Source organism: Mustelus asterias, chromosome 2 (genome assembly GCF_964213995.1).
Source record: "Mustelus asterias chromosome 2, sMusAst1.hap1.1, whole genome shotgun sequence".
NCBI lineage: Eukaryota > Metazoa > Chordata > Chondrichthyes > Carcharhiniformes > Triakidae > Mustelus > Mustelus asterias.
In genome coordinates this window covers 79,789,196-79,801,881 of record NC_135802.1, presented here as the reverse complement: position 1 = coordinate 79,801,881, position 12,686 = coordinate 79,789,196, and the positions used below count along the sequence as shown (strand labels likewise).

Sequence of the window (12,686 nt, the reverse complement as noted above, 5' to 3'; positions counted from 1 at the left end):
GCAAAAGCTGCACTTTATTAATGACTAATGTGCTTGAAAGAATTTTAGTGCAGATTAAATACATAACTAACCTAAGCACATATTATCCTTGAATGGGAAACTTGCAACCATATAATAGGAACAGCTGGAAAAACAAATTACAACTGGACATCACACTTGTAATACCAAACTTCATACATCACTCTTCAATTTTCATTGTAAAGTGTCAATACTAATTGTTCCTACTTAAATTGTAGAAATTAAGTGCAATCGTGCCCAATTTTATGTGCATTCCCACTGAAAATACTCCTAGTGGCGGCACCTAAAATCCAGCCTCATGTTACATCTCATTGGACCAGCTGTAGAAAGATTATTACAGTACAGACACTAGAAAGAAGTTTTTCCTCCAAATGTAACTACCATTTGTTTGTATATATATTAAATGGAAAACTTTGTACATAAAATATAATTATGTTGCGGACTTCATAAGAAAGAAAATAAATAGAACAATGAGACACTTGAGACAAAAGAAACCCAGATAAACCATTTTATCTAACCTTAAACTCATTGCCCAGGTATGATTGCAGAATAATTCTAATTCAGAGTCTTTTAAATGATTTTGTGCAAGATGTAACTAACTTAGGACATTCTCCTGGAATCAGATGAAGCCTGCGTAAAAAATAAAGCCCCAATTGCCTGTAGGTAAAATGTATTTATAATACTGCCTTCTGCTTTTGGGTGTGCCCAAAAGCAACACACTTCAAAATTCTATTCCCCAAGAAAAGCTAGAGTCACACTTTTTATGAAATGAGAAAGACAGGATTGCTTTAACCGAATTACACTGCTTGTGCTGTTCACTTTTACCTCATCATCATCTGCATCATATTGAGCATAGTGCTGTTCTAATAGCTCCCTTTGGTATCGTTCCTGCTCTAGAGTTTGGCTGATCAACTGAGCAACTTCACTGCTCTGGCCCGGTTTCTCTCGCCCAATCAGGAATCTGCAGAATAAATTGTTTTCCATTTATTTTCTAATCATTAGTACTTAATTCAACAGTGGCAATATTAGAAAACGAAGTAAATGAACTTGTAGTGCGAACTTATTCGCATTGTGAATCCAGTATAAAACCAATATGTGCTGTCACAAAAATTTACAGGGAATTTTTTTTTACCTTTAAACTGTTTGTGAATGACTTGACCCTCAGCCACATCAGGTTCAGTATTAAAAACATAAAATAAATTACCTCCATATTTATTAGATCATAGAGGGAGGGATATAGAGCACTGACCAAATTATTTCGGCTCCAGAATAATGACCATCAAAAAAATCATTTCTGAATTATCTGCAACCACATTTAGAGTGATCCCTGATACACAGTTTTTTAAAAAAGTATTTTTGAATTGCATATCCCTAATATAGAGTCATTTGGCAGTCCAGAACTTGAGCATTGCCCCGGAAGAAAATATGCTGTTGAAGCATTTTGATTTCCACTCATCAGGACAGAAACAAGAATGCCAAATTTCAAAGGCAACAACTATTTATACTAAATGAGAAACGCGTGCTGAAGGGTTGCAAGTCAACTCTGATTGGTCGAAACATTGCCATGGCGAATGCACCAGGGAGCTGCTTATTCAAAAAAGATGCAATGTCTGGACGCATCCATTTTACCTGTTGTCCTTGCATACATGTAGCTTCTAACAAGTATAAAATGAACAGTCCACCTACCGTAAATTAACCTGGAAGGGTAAAGTATCTCCAAATTTGAACAACAGGTGAAGATATCTGTTTCACATTGCCACTATCCAATGGCAACGAGTGGTGCCTTCCACGAACAAGACGCTCACCCCCGCACTTGCCCCTGCCTCGCGCTCACCCCTGCCCCCTCCCCACATTCGCCCTCACCCTCCCCCATATTCGCCCCCTCTCCCTCCCACATTCACCCTCTTTCTCCCACTCACGAGCTCTCTCTCTCCCTCCCCCTCACTCACTAGCTCTCTCTCCCCCTCCCCCTCACTCACAAGCTCTCTCTCTTCCCCACATTCACTCTCTCTCTCCCACACATTCACACTCTCTCCCCCTCCCCCACATTCACTCTCTCCCTCCCTCCCCCACATTCACCCTCTTTCTCCCACACTCACTAGCTCTCTCTCTCTCTCTCCCCCCCGTTCGCTCTCTCTCTCTCTCCCCCGTTCACTTGCTCTCTCTCTCTCCCCCGTTCGCTCGCTCTCTCTCTCTCCCCCCCGTTCGCTCGCTCGCTCTCTCTCTCTCCCCCCCGTTCGCTCGCTCGCTCTCTCTCTCTCCCCCCCCGTTCGCTCGCTCTCTCTCTCTGCCCCCCCGTTCGCTCGCTCGCTCTCTCTCCCCCCCGTTCGCTCGCTCGCTCTCTCTCTCCCCCCCCGTTCGCTCGCTCGCTCTCTCTCTCTCCCCCGTTCGCTCGCGCTCTCTCTCTCCCCCGTTCGCTCGCTCGCTCTCTCTCTCTCTCTCCCTCCCCGTTCGCTCGCTCTCTCTCTCTCCCCCCCCGTTCGCTCGCTCGCTCTCTCTCTCTCCCCCCCCGTTCGCTCGCTCGCTCTCTCTCTCCCCCCCCGTTCGCTCGCTCGCTCTCTCTCTCCCCCCCCGTTCGCTCGCTCGCTCTCTCTCTCTCCCCCGTTCGCTCGCGCTCTCTCTCTCCCCCGTTCGCTCGCTCGCTCTCTCTCTCTCTCTCCCCCCGTTCGCTCGCTCGCTCTCTCTCCCCCCGTTCGCTCGCTCGCTTTCTCTCTCTCTCACTCTCTCCCCCCCCATTCGCTCGCTCGCTCTCTCTCTCTCCCCCGTTCGCTCGCTCGCTCTCTCTCTCTCCCCCGTTCGCTCGCTCGCTCTCTCTCTCTCCCCCGTTCGCTCGCTCGCTCTCTCTCTCTCCCCCGTTCGCTCGCTCTCCCTCTCTCTCCCCGTTCGCTCGCTCTCGCTCGCTCTCTCCCCCGTTCGCTCGCTCTCTCTCTCTCCAGCGTTCGCTCGCTCTCTCTCTCTCCCCCGTTCGCTCTCTCTCTCGCCCCCGTTCGCTCGCTCTCTCTCTCTCCCCCGTTCGCTCGCTCTCTCTCTCTCCCCCGTTCGCTCGCTCTCTCTCTCTCCCCCGTTCGCTCGCTCCCTCTCTCTCTCTCCCCGTTCGCTCGCACCGTCTCTCTCTCTCTCCCCCGTTCGCTCGCTCTCTCTCTCGCTCGCTCTCTCTCTCTCCCCCGTTCGTTCGCTCGCTCTCTCTACCTCCCCGTTCGCTCGCTCGCTCTCTCTCTCTCCCCCGTTCGTTCGCTCTCTCTCTCTACCTCCCCGTTCGCTCGCTCGCTCTCTACCTCCCCGTTCGCTCGCTCGCTCTCTACCTCCCCGTTCGCTCACTCTCTACCTCCCCGTTCGCTCGCTCGCTCTCTCTCTCCCCGTTCGTTCGCTCTCGCTCTCTACCTCCCCGTTCGCTCGCTCGCTCTCTACCTCCCCGTTCGCTCGCTCTCTACCTCCCCGTTCGCTCGCTCGCTCTCTACCTCCCCGTTCGCTCGCTCGCTCTCTACCTCCCCGTTCGCTCGCTCGCTCTCTACCTCCCCGTTCGCTCGCTCGCTCTCTACCTCCCCGTTCGCTCGCTCGCTCTCTACCTCCCCGTTCGCTCGCTCTCTACCTCCCCGTTCGCTCGCTCGCTCTCTACCTCCCCGTTCGCTCGCTCGCTCTCTACCTCCCCGTTCGCTCGCTCGCTCTCTACCTCCCCGTTCGCTCGCTCGCTCTCTACCTCCCCGTTCGCTCGCTCGCTCTCTACCTCCCCGTTCGCTCGCTCTCTACCTCCCCGTTCGCTCGCTCTCTACCTCCCCGTTCGCTCGCTCTCTACCTCCCCGTTCGCTCGCTCGCTCTCTCTCTCCCCGTTCGCTCGCTCGCTCGCTCTCTCTCCCCCGTTCGCTCGCTCGCTCTCTCTCTCCCCCGTTCGCTCGCTCGCTCTCTCTCTCTCCCCGTTCGCTCGCTCGCTCTCTCTCTCCCCGTTCGCTCGCTCGCTCTCTCTCTCTCTCTCCCCGTTCGCTCGCTCGCTCTCTCTCTCTCTCCCGTTCGCTCGCTCCGTCTCTCTCTCTCTCTTCCCCGTTCGCTCGCTCTCTCTCTCGCTCGATCTCTCTCCCCCGTTCGTTCGCTCGCTCTCTCTACCGCCCCGTTCGCTCGCTCGCTCTCTACCTCCCCGTTCGTTCGCTCGCTCTCTACCTCCCCGTTCGTTCGCTCGCTCTCTCTACCTCCCCGTTCGCTCGCTCGCTCTCTCTCTACCTCCCCGTTCGCTCGCTCGCTCGCTCTCTCTCTACCACCCCGTTCGCTCGCTCGCTCTCTCTCTACCTCCCCGTTCGCTCGCTCGCTCTCTCTCTACCTCCCCGTTCGCTCGCTCGCTCTCTCTCTACCTCCCCGTTCGCTCGCTCGCTCTCTCTCTACCTCCCCGTTCGCTCGCTCGCTCGCTCTCTACCTCCCCGTTCGCTCGCTCGCTCTCTCTACCTCCCCGTTCGCTCGCTCGCTCTCTCTCTACCTCCCCGTTCGCTCGCTCGCTCTCTCTCTACCTCCCCGTTCGCTCGCTCGCTCTCTCTCTACCTCCCCGTTCGCTCGCTCGCTCTCTCTCTACCTCCCCGTTCGCTCGCTCGCTCTCTCTCTACCTCCCCGTTCGCTCGCTCGCTCTCTCTCTACCTCCCCGTTCGCTCGCTCGCTCTCTCTCTACCTCCCCGTTCGCTCGCTCGCTCTCTCTCTACCTCCCCGTTCGCTCGCTCGCTCTCTCTCTACCTCCCCGTTCGCTCGCTCGCTCTCTCTCTACCTCCCCGTTCGCTCGCTCGCTCTCTCTCTACCTCCCCGTTCGCTCGCTCGCTCTCTCTCTACCTCCCCGTTCGCTCGCTCGCTCTCTCTCTACCTCCCCGTTCGCTCGCTCGCTCTCTCTCTACCTCCCCGTTCGCTCGCTCGCTCTCTCTCTACCTCCCCGTTCGCTCGCTCGCTCTCTCTCTACCTCCCCGTTCGCTCGCTCGCTCTCTCTCTACCTCCCCGTTCGCTCGCTCGCTCTCTCTCTACCTCCCCGTTCGCTCGCTCGCTCTCTCTCTACCTCCCCGTTCGCTCGCTCGCTCTCTCTCTACCTCCCCGTTCGCTCGCTCGCTCTCTCTCTACCTCCCCGTTCGCTCGCTCGCTCTCTCTCCCTCCCCGTTCGCTCGCTCGCTCTCTCTCTACCTCCCCGTTCGCTCGCTCGCTCTCTCTCTACCTCCCCGTTCGCTCGCTCGCTCTCTCTCTACCTCCCCGTTCGCTCGCTCGCTCTCTCTCTACCTCCCCGTTCGCTCGCTCGCTCTCTACCTCCCCGTTCGCTCGCTCGCTCTCTACCTCCCCGTTCGCTCGCTCTCTCTCTACCTCCCCGTTTGCTCGCTCTCTCTCTACCTCCCCGTTCGCTCGCTCTCTCTCTACCTCCCCGTTCGCTCGCTCTCTCTCTACCTCCCCGTTCGCTCGCTCTCTCTCTACCTCCCCGTTCGCTCGCTCTCTCTCTACCTCCCCGTTCGCTCGCTCTCTCTCTACCTCCCCGTTCGCTCGCTCTCTCTCTACCTCCTCGTTCGCTCGCTCTCTCTCTACCTCCCCGTTCGCTCGCTCTCTCTCTACCTCCCCGTTCGCTCGCTCTCTCTCTACCTCCCCGTTCGCTCGCTCTCTCTCTACCTCCCCGTTCGCTCGCTCTCTCTCTCTCTCTCTCCCCCCGTTCGCTCGCTCGCTCTCTCTCCCCCGTTCGCTCGCTCGCTTTCTCTCTCTCTCTCTCCCCCCCATTCGCTCGCTCGCTCTCTCTCTCTCTCCCGTTCGCTCGCTCTCTCTCTCTCCAGCGTTCGTTCGCTCGCTCTCTCTCCCCCGTTCGCTCGCTCTCTCTCTCTCCAGCGTTCGTTCGCTCTCTCTCTCTCCCCCATTCGCTCGCTCTCTCTCTCTCCCCCGTTCGCTCGCTCTCTCTCTCTCCCCCGTTCGCTCCCTCCCTCTCTCTCTCTCCCCGTTCGCTCGCTCCGTCTCTCTCTCTCTCCCCCGTTCGCTCGCTCCGTCTCTCTCTCTCTCCCCCATTCGCTCGCTCTCTCTCTCGCTCGCTCTCTCTCTCTCTCCCCCGTTCGTTCGCTCGCTCTACCTCCCCGTTCGCTCGCTCGCTCTCTCTCTCTCCCCCGTTCGTTCGCTCTCTCTCTCTACCTCCCCGTTCGCTCGCTCGCTCTCTACCTCCCCGTTCGCTCACTCTCTACCTCCCCGTTCGCTCACTCTCTACCTCCCCGTTCGCTCACTCTCTCTCCCCGTTCGCTCGCTCGCTCTCTCTCTCTACCTCCCCGTTCGCTCACTCTCTACCTCCCCGTTCGCTCACTCTCTACCTCCCCGTTCGCTCTCTCTCTCTCCCCGTTCGCTCGCTCGCTCTCTCTCTCTACCTCCCCGTTCGCTCGCTCGCTCTCTACCTCCCCGTTCGCTCGCTCGCTCTCTACCTCCCCGTTCGCTCACTCGCTCTCTACCTCCCCGTTCGCTCGCTCGCTCTCTACCTCCCCGTTCGCTCGCTCGCTCTCTACCTCCCCGTTCGCTCGCTCGCTCTCTCTCTCTCTCACCCCGTTCGCTCGCTCGCTCTCTCTCTCCCCGTTCGCTCGCTCGCTCTCTCTCTCTCCCCGTTCGCTCGCTCGCTCTCTCTCTCTCCCCGTTCGCTCGCTCCGTCTCTCTCTCTCTCCCCCGTTCGTTCGCTCGCTCTCTCTACCGCCCCATTCGCTCGCTCGCTTTCTCTCTACCCCCCCGTTCGCTCGCTCGCTTTCTCTCTACCTCCCCGTTCGCTCGCTCGCTCTCTCTCTACCTCCCCGTTCGCTCGCTCGCGCTCTCTACCTCCCCGTTCGCTCGCTCGCTCTCTCTCTACCTCCCCGTTCGCTCGCTCGCTCTCTCTCTACCTCCCCGTTCGCTCGCTCGCTCTCTCTCTACCTCCCCGTTCGCTCGCTCGCTCTCTCTCTACCTCCCCGTTCGCTCGCTCGCTCTCTCTCTACCTCCCCGTTCGCTCGCTCGCTCTCTCTCTCTCTCCCCGTTCGCTCGCTCGCTCTCTCTCTCTCTCTCCCCGTTCGCTCGCTCGCTCTCTCTCTCTCTCTCCCCGTTCGCTCGCTCGCTCTCTCTCTCTCTCTCTCTCTCCCATTCGCTCGCTCGCTCTCTCTCTCTCTCTCCCATTCGCTCGCTCGCTCTCTCTCTCTCTCTCTCTCTCCCATTCGCTCGCTCGCTCTCTCTCTCTCTCTCCCATTCGCTCGCTCGCTCTCTCTCTCTCTCTCCCACTCGCTCGCTCTCTCTCTCTCCCACTCGCTCGCTCTCTCTCTCTCTCTCCCATTCGCTCGCTCGCTCTCTCTCTCTCTCTCCCATTCGCTCGCTCGCTCTCTCTCTCTCTCTCCCATTCGCTCGCTCGCTCTCTCTCTCTCCCATTCGCTCGCTCTCTCTCTCTCTCTCCCATTCGCTCGCTCTCTCTCTCTCTCTCCCATTCGCTCGCTCTCTCTCTCTCCCATTCGCTCGCTCTCTCTGTCTCTCTCCCATTCGCTCGCTCTCTCTCTCTCTCTCCTATTCGCTCGCTCTCTCTCTCTCTCACCCATTCGCTCGCTCTCTCTCTCTCTCTCCCATTCGCTCGCTCTCTCTCTCTCTCTCCCATTCGCTCGCTCTCTCTCTCTCTCTCCCATTCGCTCGCTCTCTCTCTCTCTCTCCCATTCGCTCGCTCTCTCTCTCTCTCTCTCCCCATTCGCTCGCTCTCTCTCTCTCTCTCCCATTCGCTCGCTCTCTCTCTCTCTCTCTCCCATTCGCTCGCTCTCTCTCTCTCTCTCCCATTCGCTCGCTCTCTCTCTCTCCCATTCGCTCGCTCTCTCTCTCTCTCTCCCATTCGCTCGCTCTCTCTCTCCCATTCGCTCGCTCTCTCTTTCTCTCTCCCATTCGCTCGCTCTCTCTCTCCCATTCGCTCGCTCTCTCTCTCTCTCTCCCATTTGCTCGCTCTCTCTCTCTCTCCCATTCGCTCGCTCTCTCTCTCCCATTCGCTCGCTCTCTCTCTCCCATTCGCTCGCTCTCTCTCTCTCTCTCCCATTCGCTCGCTCTCTCTCTCTCTCCCATTCGCTCGCTCGCTCTCTCTCTCTCCCATTCGCTCGCTCGCTCTCTCTCTCTCCCATTCGCTCGCTCGCTCTCTCTCTCTCCCATTCGCTCGCTCGCTCTCTCTCTCTCCCATTCGCTCGCTCGCTCTCTCTCTCTCCCATTCGCTCGCTCGCTCTCTCTCTCTCCCATTCGCTCGCTCGCTCTCTCTCTCTCCCATTCGCTCGCTCGCTCTCTCTCTCTCCCATTCGCTCGCTCGCTCTCTCTCTCTCCCATTCGCTCGCTCGCTCTCTCTCTCTCCCATTCGCTCGCTCTCTCTCTCTCTCCCATTCGCTCGCTCTCTCTCTCTCTCTCCCATTCGCTCGCTCTCTCTCTCTCTCTCCCATTCGCTCGCTCTCTCTCTCTCTCTCCCATTCGCTCGCTCTCTCTCTCTCTCTCCCATTCGCTCGCTCTCTCTCTCTCTCTCCCATTCGCTCGCTCTCTCTCTCTCTCCCATTCGCTCGCTCTCTCTCTCTCTCCCATTCGCTCGCTCTCTCTCTCTCTCTCCCATTCGCTCGCTCTCTCTCTCTCTCTCCCATTCGCTCGCTCTCTCTCTCTCCCATTCGCTCGCTCTCTCTCTCTCCCATTCGCTCGCTCTCTCTCTCTCTCTCCCATTCGCTCGCTCTCTCTCTCTCTCCCATTCGCTCGCTCTCTCTCTCCCTCCCATTCGCTCGCTCTCTCTCTCCCATTCGCTCGCTCTCTCTCTCTCTCCCATTCGCTCCCTCTCTCTCTCTCCCATTCGCTCGCTCTCTCTCTCTCTCCCATTCGCTCGCTCTCTCTCTCTCTCTCCCATTCGCTCGCTCTCTCTCTCTCTCCCATTCGCTCGCTCGCTCTCTCTCTCCCATTCGCTCGCTCGCTCTCTCTCTCTCCCATTCGCTCGCTCGCTCTCTCTCTCTCCCATTCGCTCGCTCGCTCTCTCTCTCTCCCATTCGCTCGCTCGCTCTCTCTCTACCTCCCCGTTCGCTCGCTCGCTCTCTCTCTACCTCCCCGTTCGCTCGCTCGCTCTCTCTCTACCTCCCCGTTCGCTCGCTCGCTCTCTCTCTACCTCCCCGTTCGCTCGCTCGCTCTCTCTCTACCTCCCCGTTCGCTCGCTCGCTCTCTCTCTACCTCCCCGTTCGCTCGCTCGCTCTCTCTCTACCTCCCCGTTCGCTCGCTCGCTCTCTCTCTACCTCCCCGTTCGCTCGCTCGCTCTCTCTCCCTCCCCGTTCGCTCGCTCGCTCTCTCTCTACCTCCCCGTTCGCTCGCTCGCTCTCTCTCTACCTCCCCGTTCGCTCGCTCGCTCTCTCTCTACCTCCCCGTTCGCTCGCTCGCTCTCTCTCTACCTCCCCGTTCGCTCGCTCGCTCTCTACCTCCCCGTTCGCTCGCTCGCTCTCTACCTCCCCGTTCGCTCGCTCTCTCTCTACCTCCCCGTTTGCTCGCTCTCTCTCTACCTCCCCGTTCGCTCGCTCTCTCTCTACCTCCCCGTTCGCTCGCTCTCTCTCTACCTCCCCGTTCGCTCGCTCTCTCTCTACCTCCCCGTTCGCTCGCTCTCTCTCTACCTCCCCGTTCGCTCGCTCTCTCTCTACCTCCCCGTTCGCTCGCTCTCTCTCTACCTCCTCGTTCGCTCGCTCTCTCTCTACCTCCCCGTTCGCTCGCTCTCTCTCTACCTCCCCGTTCGCTCGCTCTCTCTCTACCTCCCCGTTCGCTCGCTCTCTCTCTCTCTCTCTCCCCCGTTCGCTCGCTCGCTCTCTCTCCCCCCGTTCGCTCGCTCGCTTTCTCTCTCTCTCTCTCCCCCCCCATTCGCTCGCTCGCTCTCTCTCTCTCTCCCGTTCGCTCGCTCTCTCTCTCTCCAGCGTTCGTTCGCTCGCTCTCTCTCCCCCGTTCGCTCGCTCTCTCTCTCTCCAGCGTTCGTTCGCTCTCTCTCTCTCCCCCATTCGCTCGCTCTCTCTCTCTCCCCCGTTCGCTCGCTCTCTCTCTCTCCCCCGTTCGCTCCCTCCCTCTCTCTCTCTCCCCGTTCGCTCGCTCCGTCTCTCTCTCTCTCCCCCGTTCGCTCGCTCCGTCTCTCTCTCTCTCCCCCATTCGCTCGCTCTCTCTCTCGCTCGCTCTCTCTCTCTCTCCCCCGTTCGTTCGCTCGCTCTACCTCCCCGTTCGCTCGCTCGCTCTCTCTCTCTCCCCCGTTCGTTCGCTCTCTCTCTCTACCTCCCCGTTCGCTCGCTCGCTCTCTACCTCCCCGTTCGCTCACTCTCTACCTCCCCGTTCGCTCACTCTCTACCTCCCCGTTCGCTCACTCTCTCTCCCCGTTCGCTCGCTCGCTCTCTCTCTCTACCTCCCCGTTCGCTCACTCTCTACCTCCCCGTTCGCTCACTCTCTACCTCCCCGTTCGCTCTCTCTCTCTCCCCGTTCGCTCGCTCGCTCTCTCTCTCTACCTCCCCGTTCGCTCGCTCGCTCTCTACCTCCCCGTTCGCTCGCTCGCTCTCTACCTCCCCGTTCGCTCACTCGCTCTCTACCTCCCCGTTCGCTCGCTCGCTCTCTACCTCCCCGTTCGCTCGCTCGCTCTCTACCTCCCCGTTCGCTCGCTCGCTCTCTCTCTCTCACCCCGTTCGCTCGCTCGCTCTCTCTCTCCCCGTTCGCTCGCTCGCTCTCTCTCTCTCCCCGTTCGCTCGCTCGCTCTCTCTCTCTCCCGTTCGCTCGCTCCGTCTCTCTCTCTCTCCCCCGTTCGTTCGCTCGCTCTCTCTACCGCCCCATTCGCTCGCTCGCTTCTCTCTCTACCCCCCCGTTCGCTCGCTCGCTTTCTCTCTACCTCCCCGTTCGCTCGCTCGCTCTCTCTCTACCTCCCGTTCGCTCGCTCGCGCTCTCTACCTCCCCGTTCGCTCGCTCGCTCTCTCTCTACCTCCCCGTTCGCTCGCTCGCTCTCTCTCTACCTCCCGTTCGCTCGCTCGCTCTCCTCTACCTCCCGTTCGCTCGCTCGCTCTCTCTCTACCTCCCCGTTCGCTCGCTCGCTCTCTCTCTACCTCCCCGTTCGCTCGCTCGCTCTCTCTCTCTCTCCCCGTTCGCTCGCTCGCTCTCTCTCTCTCTCTCCCGTTCGCTCGCTCGCTCTCTCTCTCTCTCTCCCCGTTCGCTCGCTCGCTCTCTCTCTCTCTCTCTCTCTCCCATTCGCTCGCTCGCTCTCTCTCTCTCTCCCATTCGCTCGCTCGCTCTCTCTCTCTCTCTCTCTCTCTCCCATTCGCTCGCTCGCTCTCTCTCTCTCTCTCCCATTCGCTCGCTCGCTCTCTCTCTCTCTCTCCCTCGCTCGCTCTCTCTCTCTCCCACTCGCTCGCTCTCTCTCTCTCTCTCCCATTCGCTCGCTCGCTCTCTCTCTCTCTCTCCCATTCGCTCGCTCGCTCTCTTCTCTCTCTCCCATTCGCTCGCTCGCTCTCTCTCTCTCCCATTCGCTCGCTCTCTCTCTCTCTCTCTCCATTCGCTCGCTCTCTCTCTCTCTCTCCCATCGCTCGCTCTCTCTCTCTCTCCCATCGCTCGCTCTCTTCTCTCCCATTCGCTCGCTCTCTCTCTCTCTCTCCCATGTCGCTCGCTCTCTCTCTCTCTCCCATTCGCTCGCTCTCTCTTCTCTCCCATTCGCTCGCTCTCTCTCTCTCTCTCCCATTCGCTCGCTCTCTCTCTCTCTCTCCCATTCGCTCGCTCTCTCTCTCTCTCTCCCATTCGCTCGCTCTCTCTCTCTCTCTCCCCCATTCGCTCGCTCTCTCTCTCTCTCTCCCATTCGCTCGCTCTCTCTCTCTCTCCCATTCGCTCGCTCTCTCTCTCTCTCCCATTCGCTCGCTCTCTCTCTTCTCCCATTCGCTCGCTCTCTCTCTCTCTCTCCCCATTCGCTCGCTCTCTCTCTCTTCCATTCGCTCGCTCTCTCTCTCTCTCTCCCATTCGCTCGGCTGCTCTCTCTCCCATTCGCTCGCTCTCTCTCTCTTCTCTCTCCCTTCGCTCGCTCTCTCTCTCTCTCCCATTCGCTCGCTCTCTCTCTCTCTCCCATTCGCTCGCTCTCTCTCTCTCTCATTCGCTCGCTCTCTCTCTCTCTCCCATTCGCTGCTCTCTCTCTCTCTCTCCCATTCGCTCGCTCTCTCTCTCTCTCTCCCATTCGCTCGCTCTCTCTCTCTCTCCCTTCGCTCGCTCTCTCTTCTCTCTCTCCCATTCGCTCGCTCGCTCTCTCTCTCTCCCATTCGCTCGCTCGCTCTCTCTCTCTCCCATTCGCTCGCTCGCTCTCTCTCTCTCCCATTCGCTCGCTCGCTCTCTCTCTCTCCCATTCGCTCGCTCGCTCTCTCTCTCTCCCATTCGCTCGCTCTCTCTCTCTCTCTCCCATTCGCTCGCTCTCTCTCTCTCCTCCATTCGCTCGCTCTCTCTCTCTCTCCATTCGCTCGCTCTCTCTCTCTCTCCCATTCGCTCGCTCTCTCTCTCTCTCTCATTCGCTCGCTCTCTCTCTCTCTCTCCCATTCGCTCGCTCTCTCTCTCTCTCTCCCATTCGCTCGCTCTCTCTCTCTCTCTCTCCTCCCATTCGCTCGCTTCTCTCTCTCTCTCCCATTCGCTCGCTTCTCTCTCTCTCTCTCCCATTCGCTCGCCTCTCTCTCTCTTCCCATATCGCTCGCTCATCCTTCTAGCTCTCTCCC

General features: G+C 58.7%; 1 protein-coding gene across 20 annotated transcripts in view; it reads right to left on the bottom strand.

The window, feature by feature from the left end:
* Positions 1-12,686, bottom strand: part of ppp1r9a (protein phosphatase 1, regulatory subunit 9A) — a 343,843-nt gene that overhangs the window by 138,627 nt on the left and 192,530 nt on the right. For all 20 annotated transcript variants that reach the window (XM_078237727.1, XM_078237812.1, XM_078237839.1 and 17 more), the window contains exon 5: positions 844-979. In XM_078237727.1, coding sequence (XP_078093853.1) covers positions 844-979 — 136 coding nt within the window. The remainder of the gene's footprint in view (positions 1-843; positions 980-12,686) is intronic.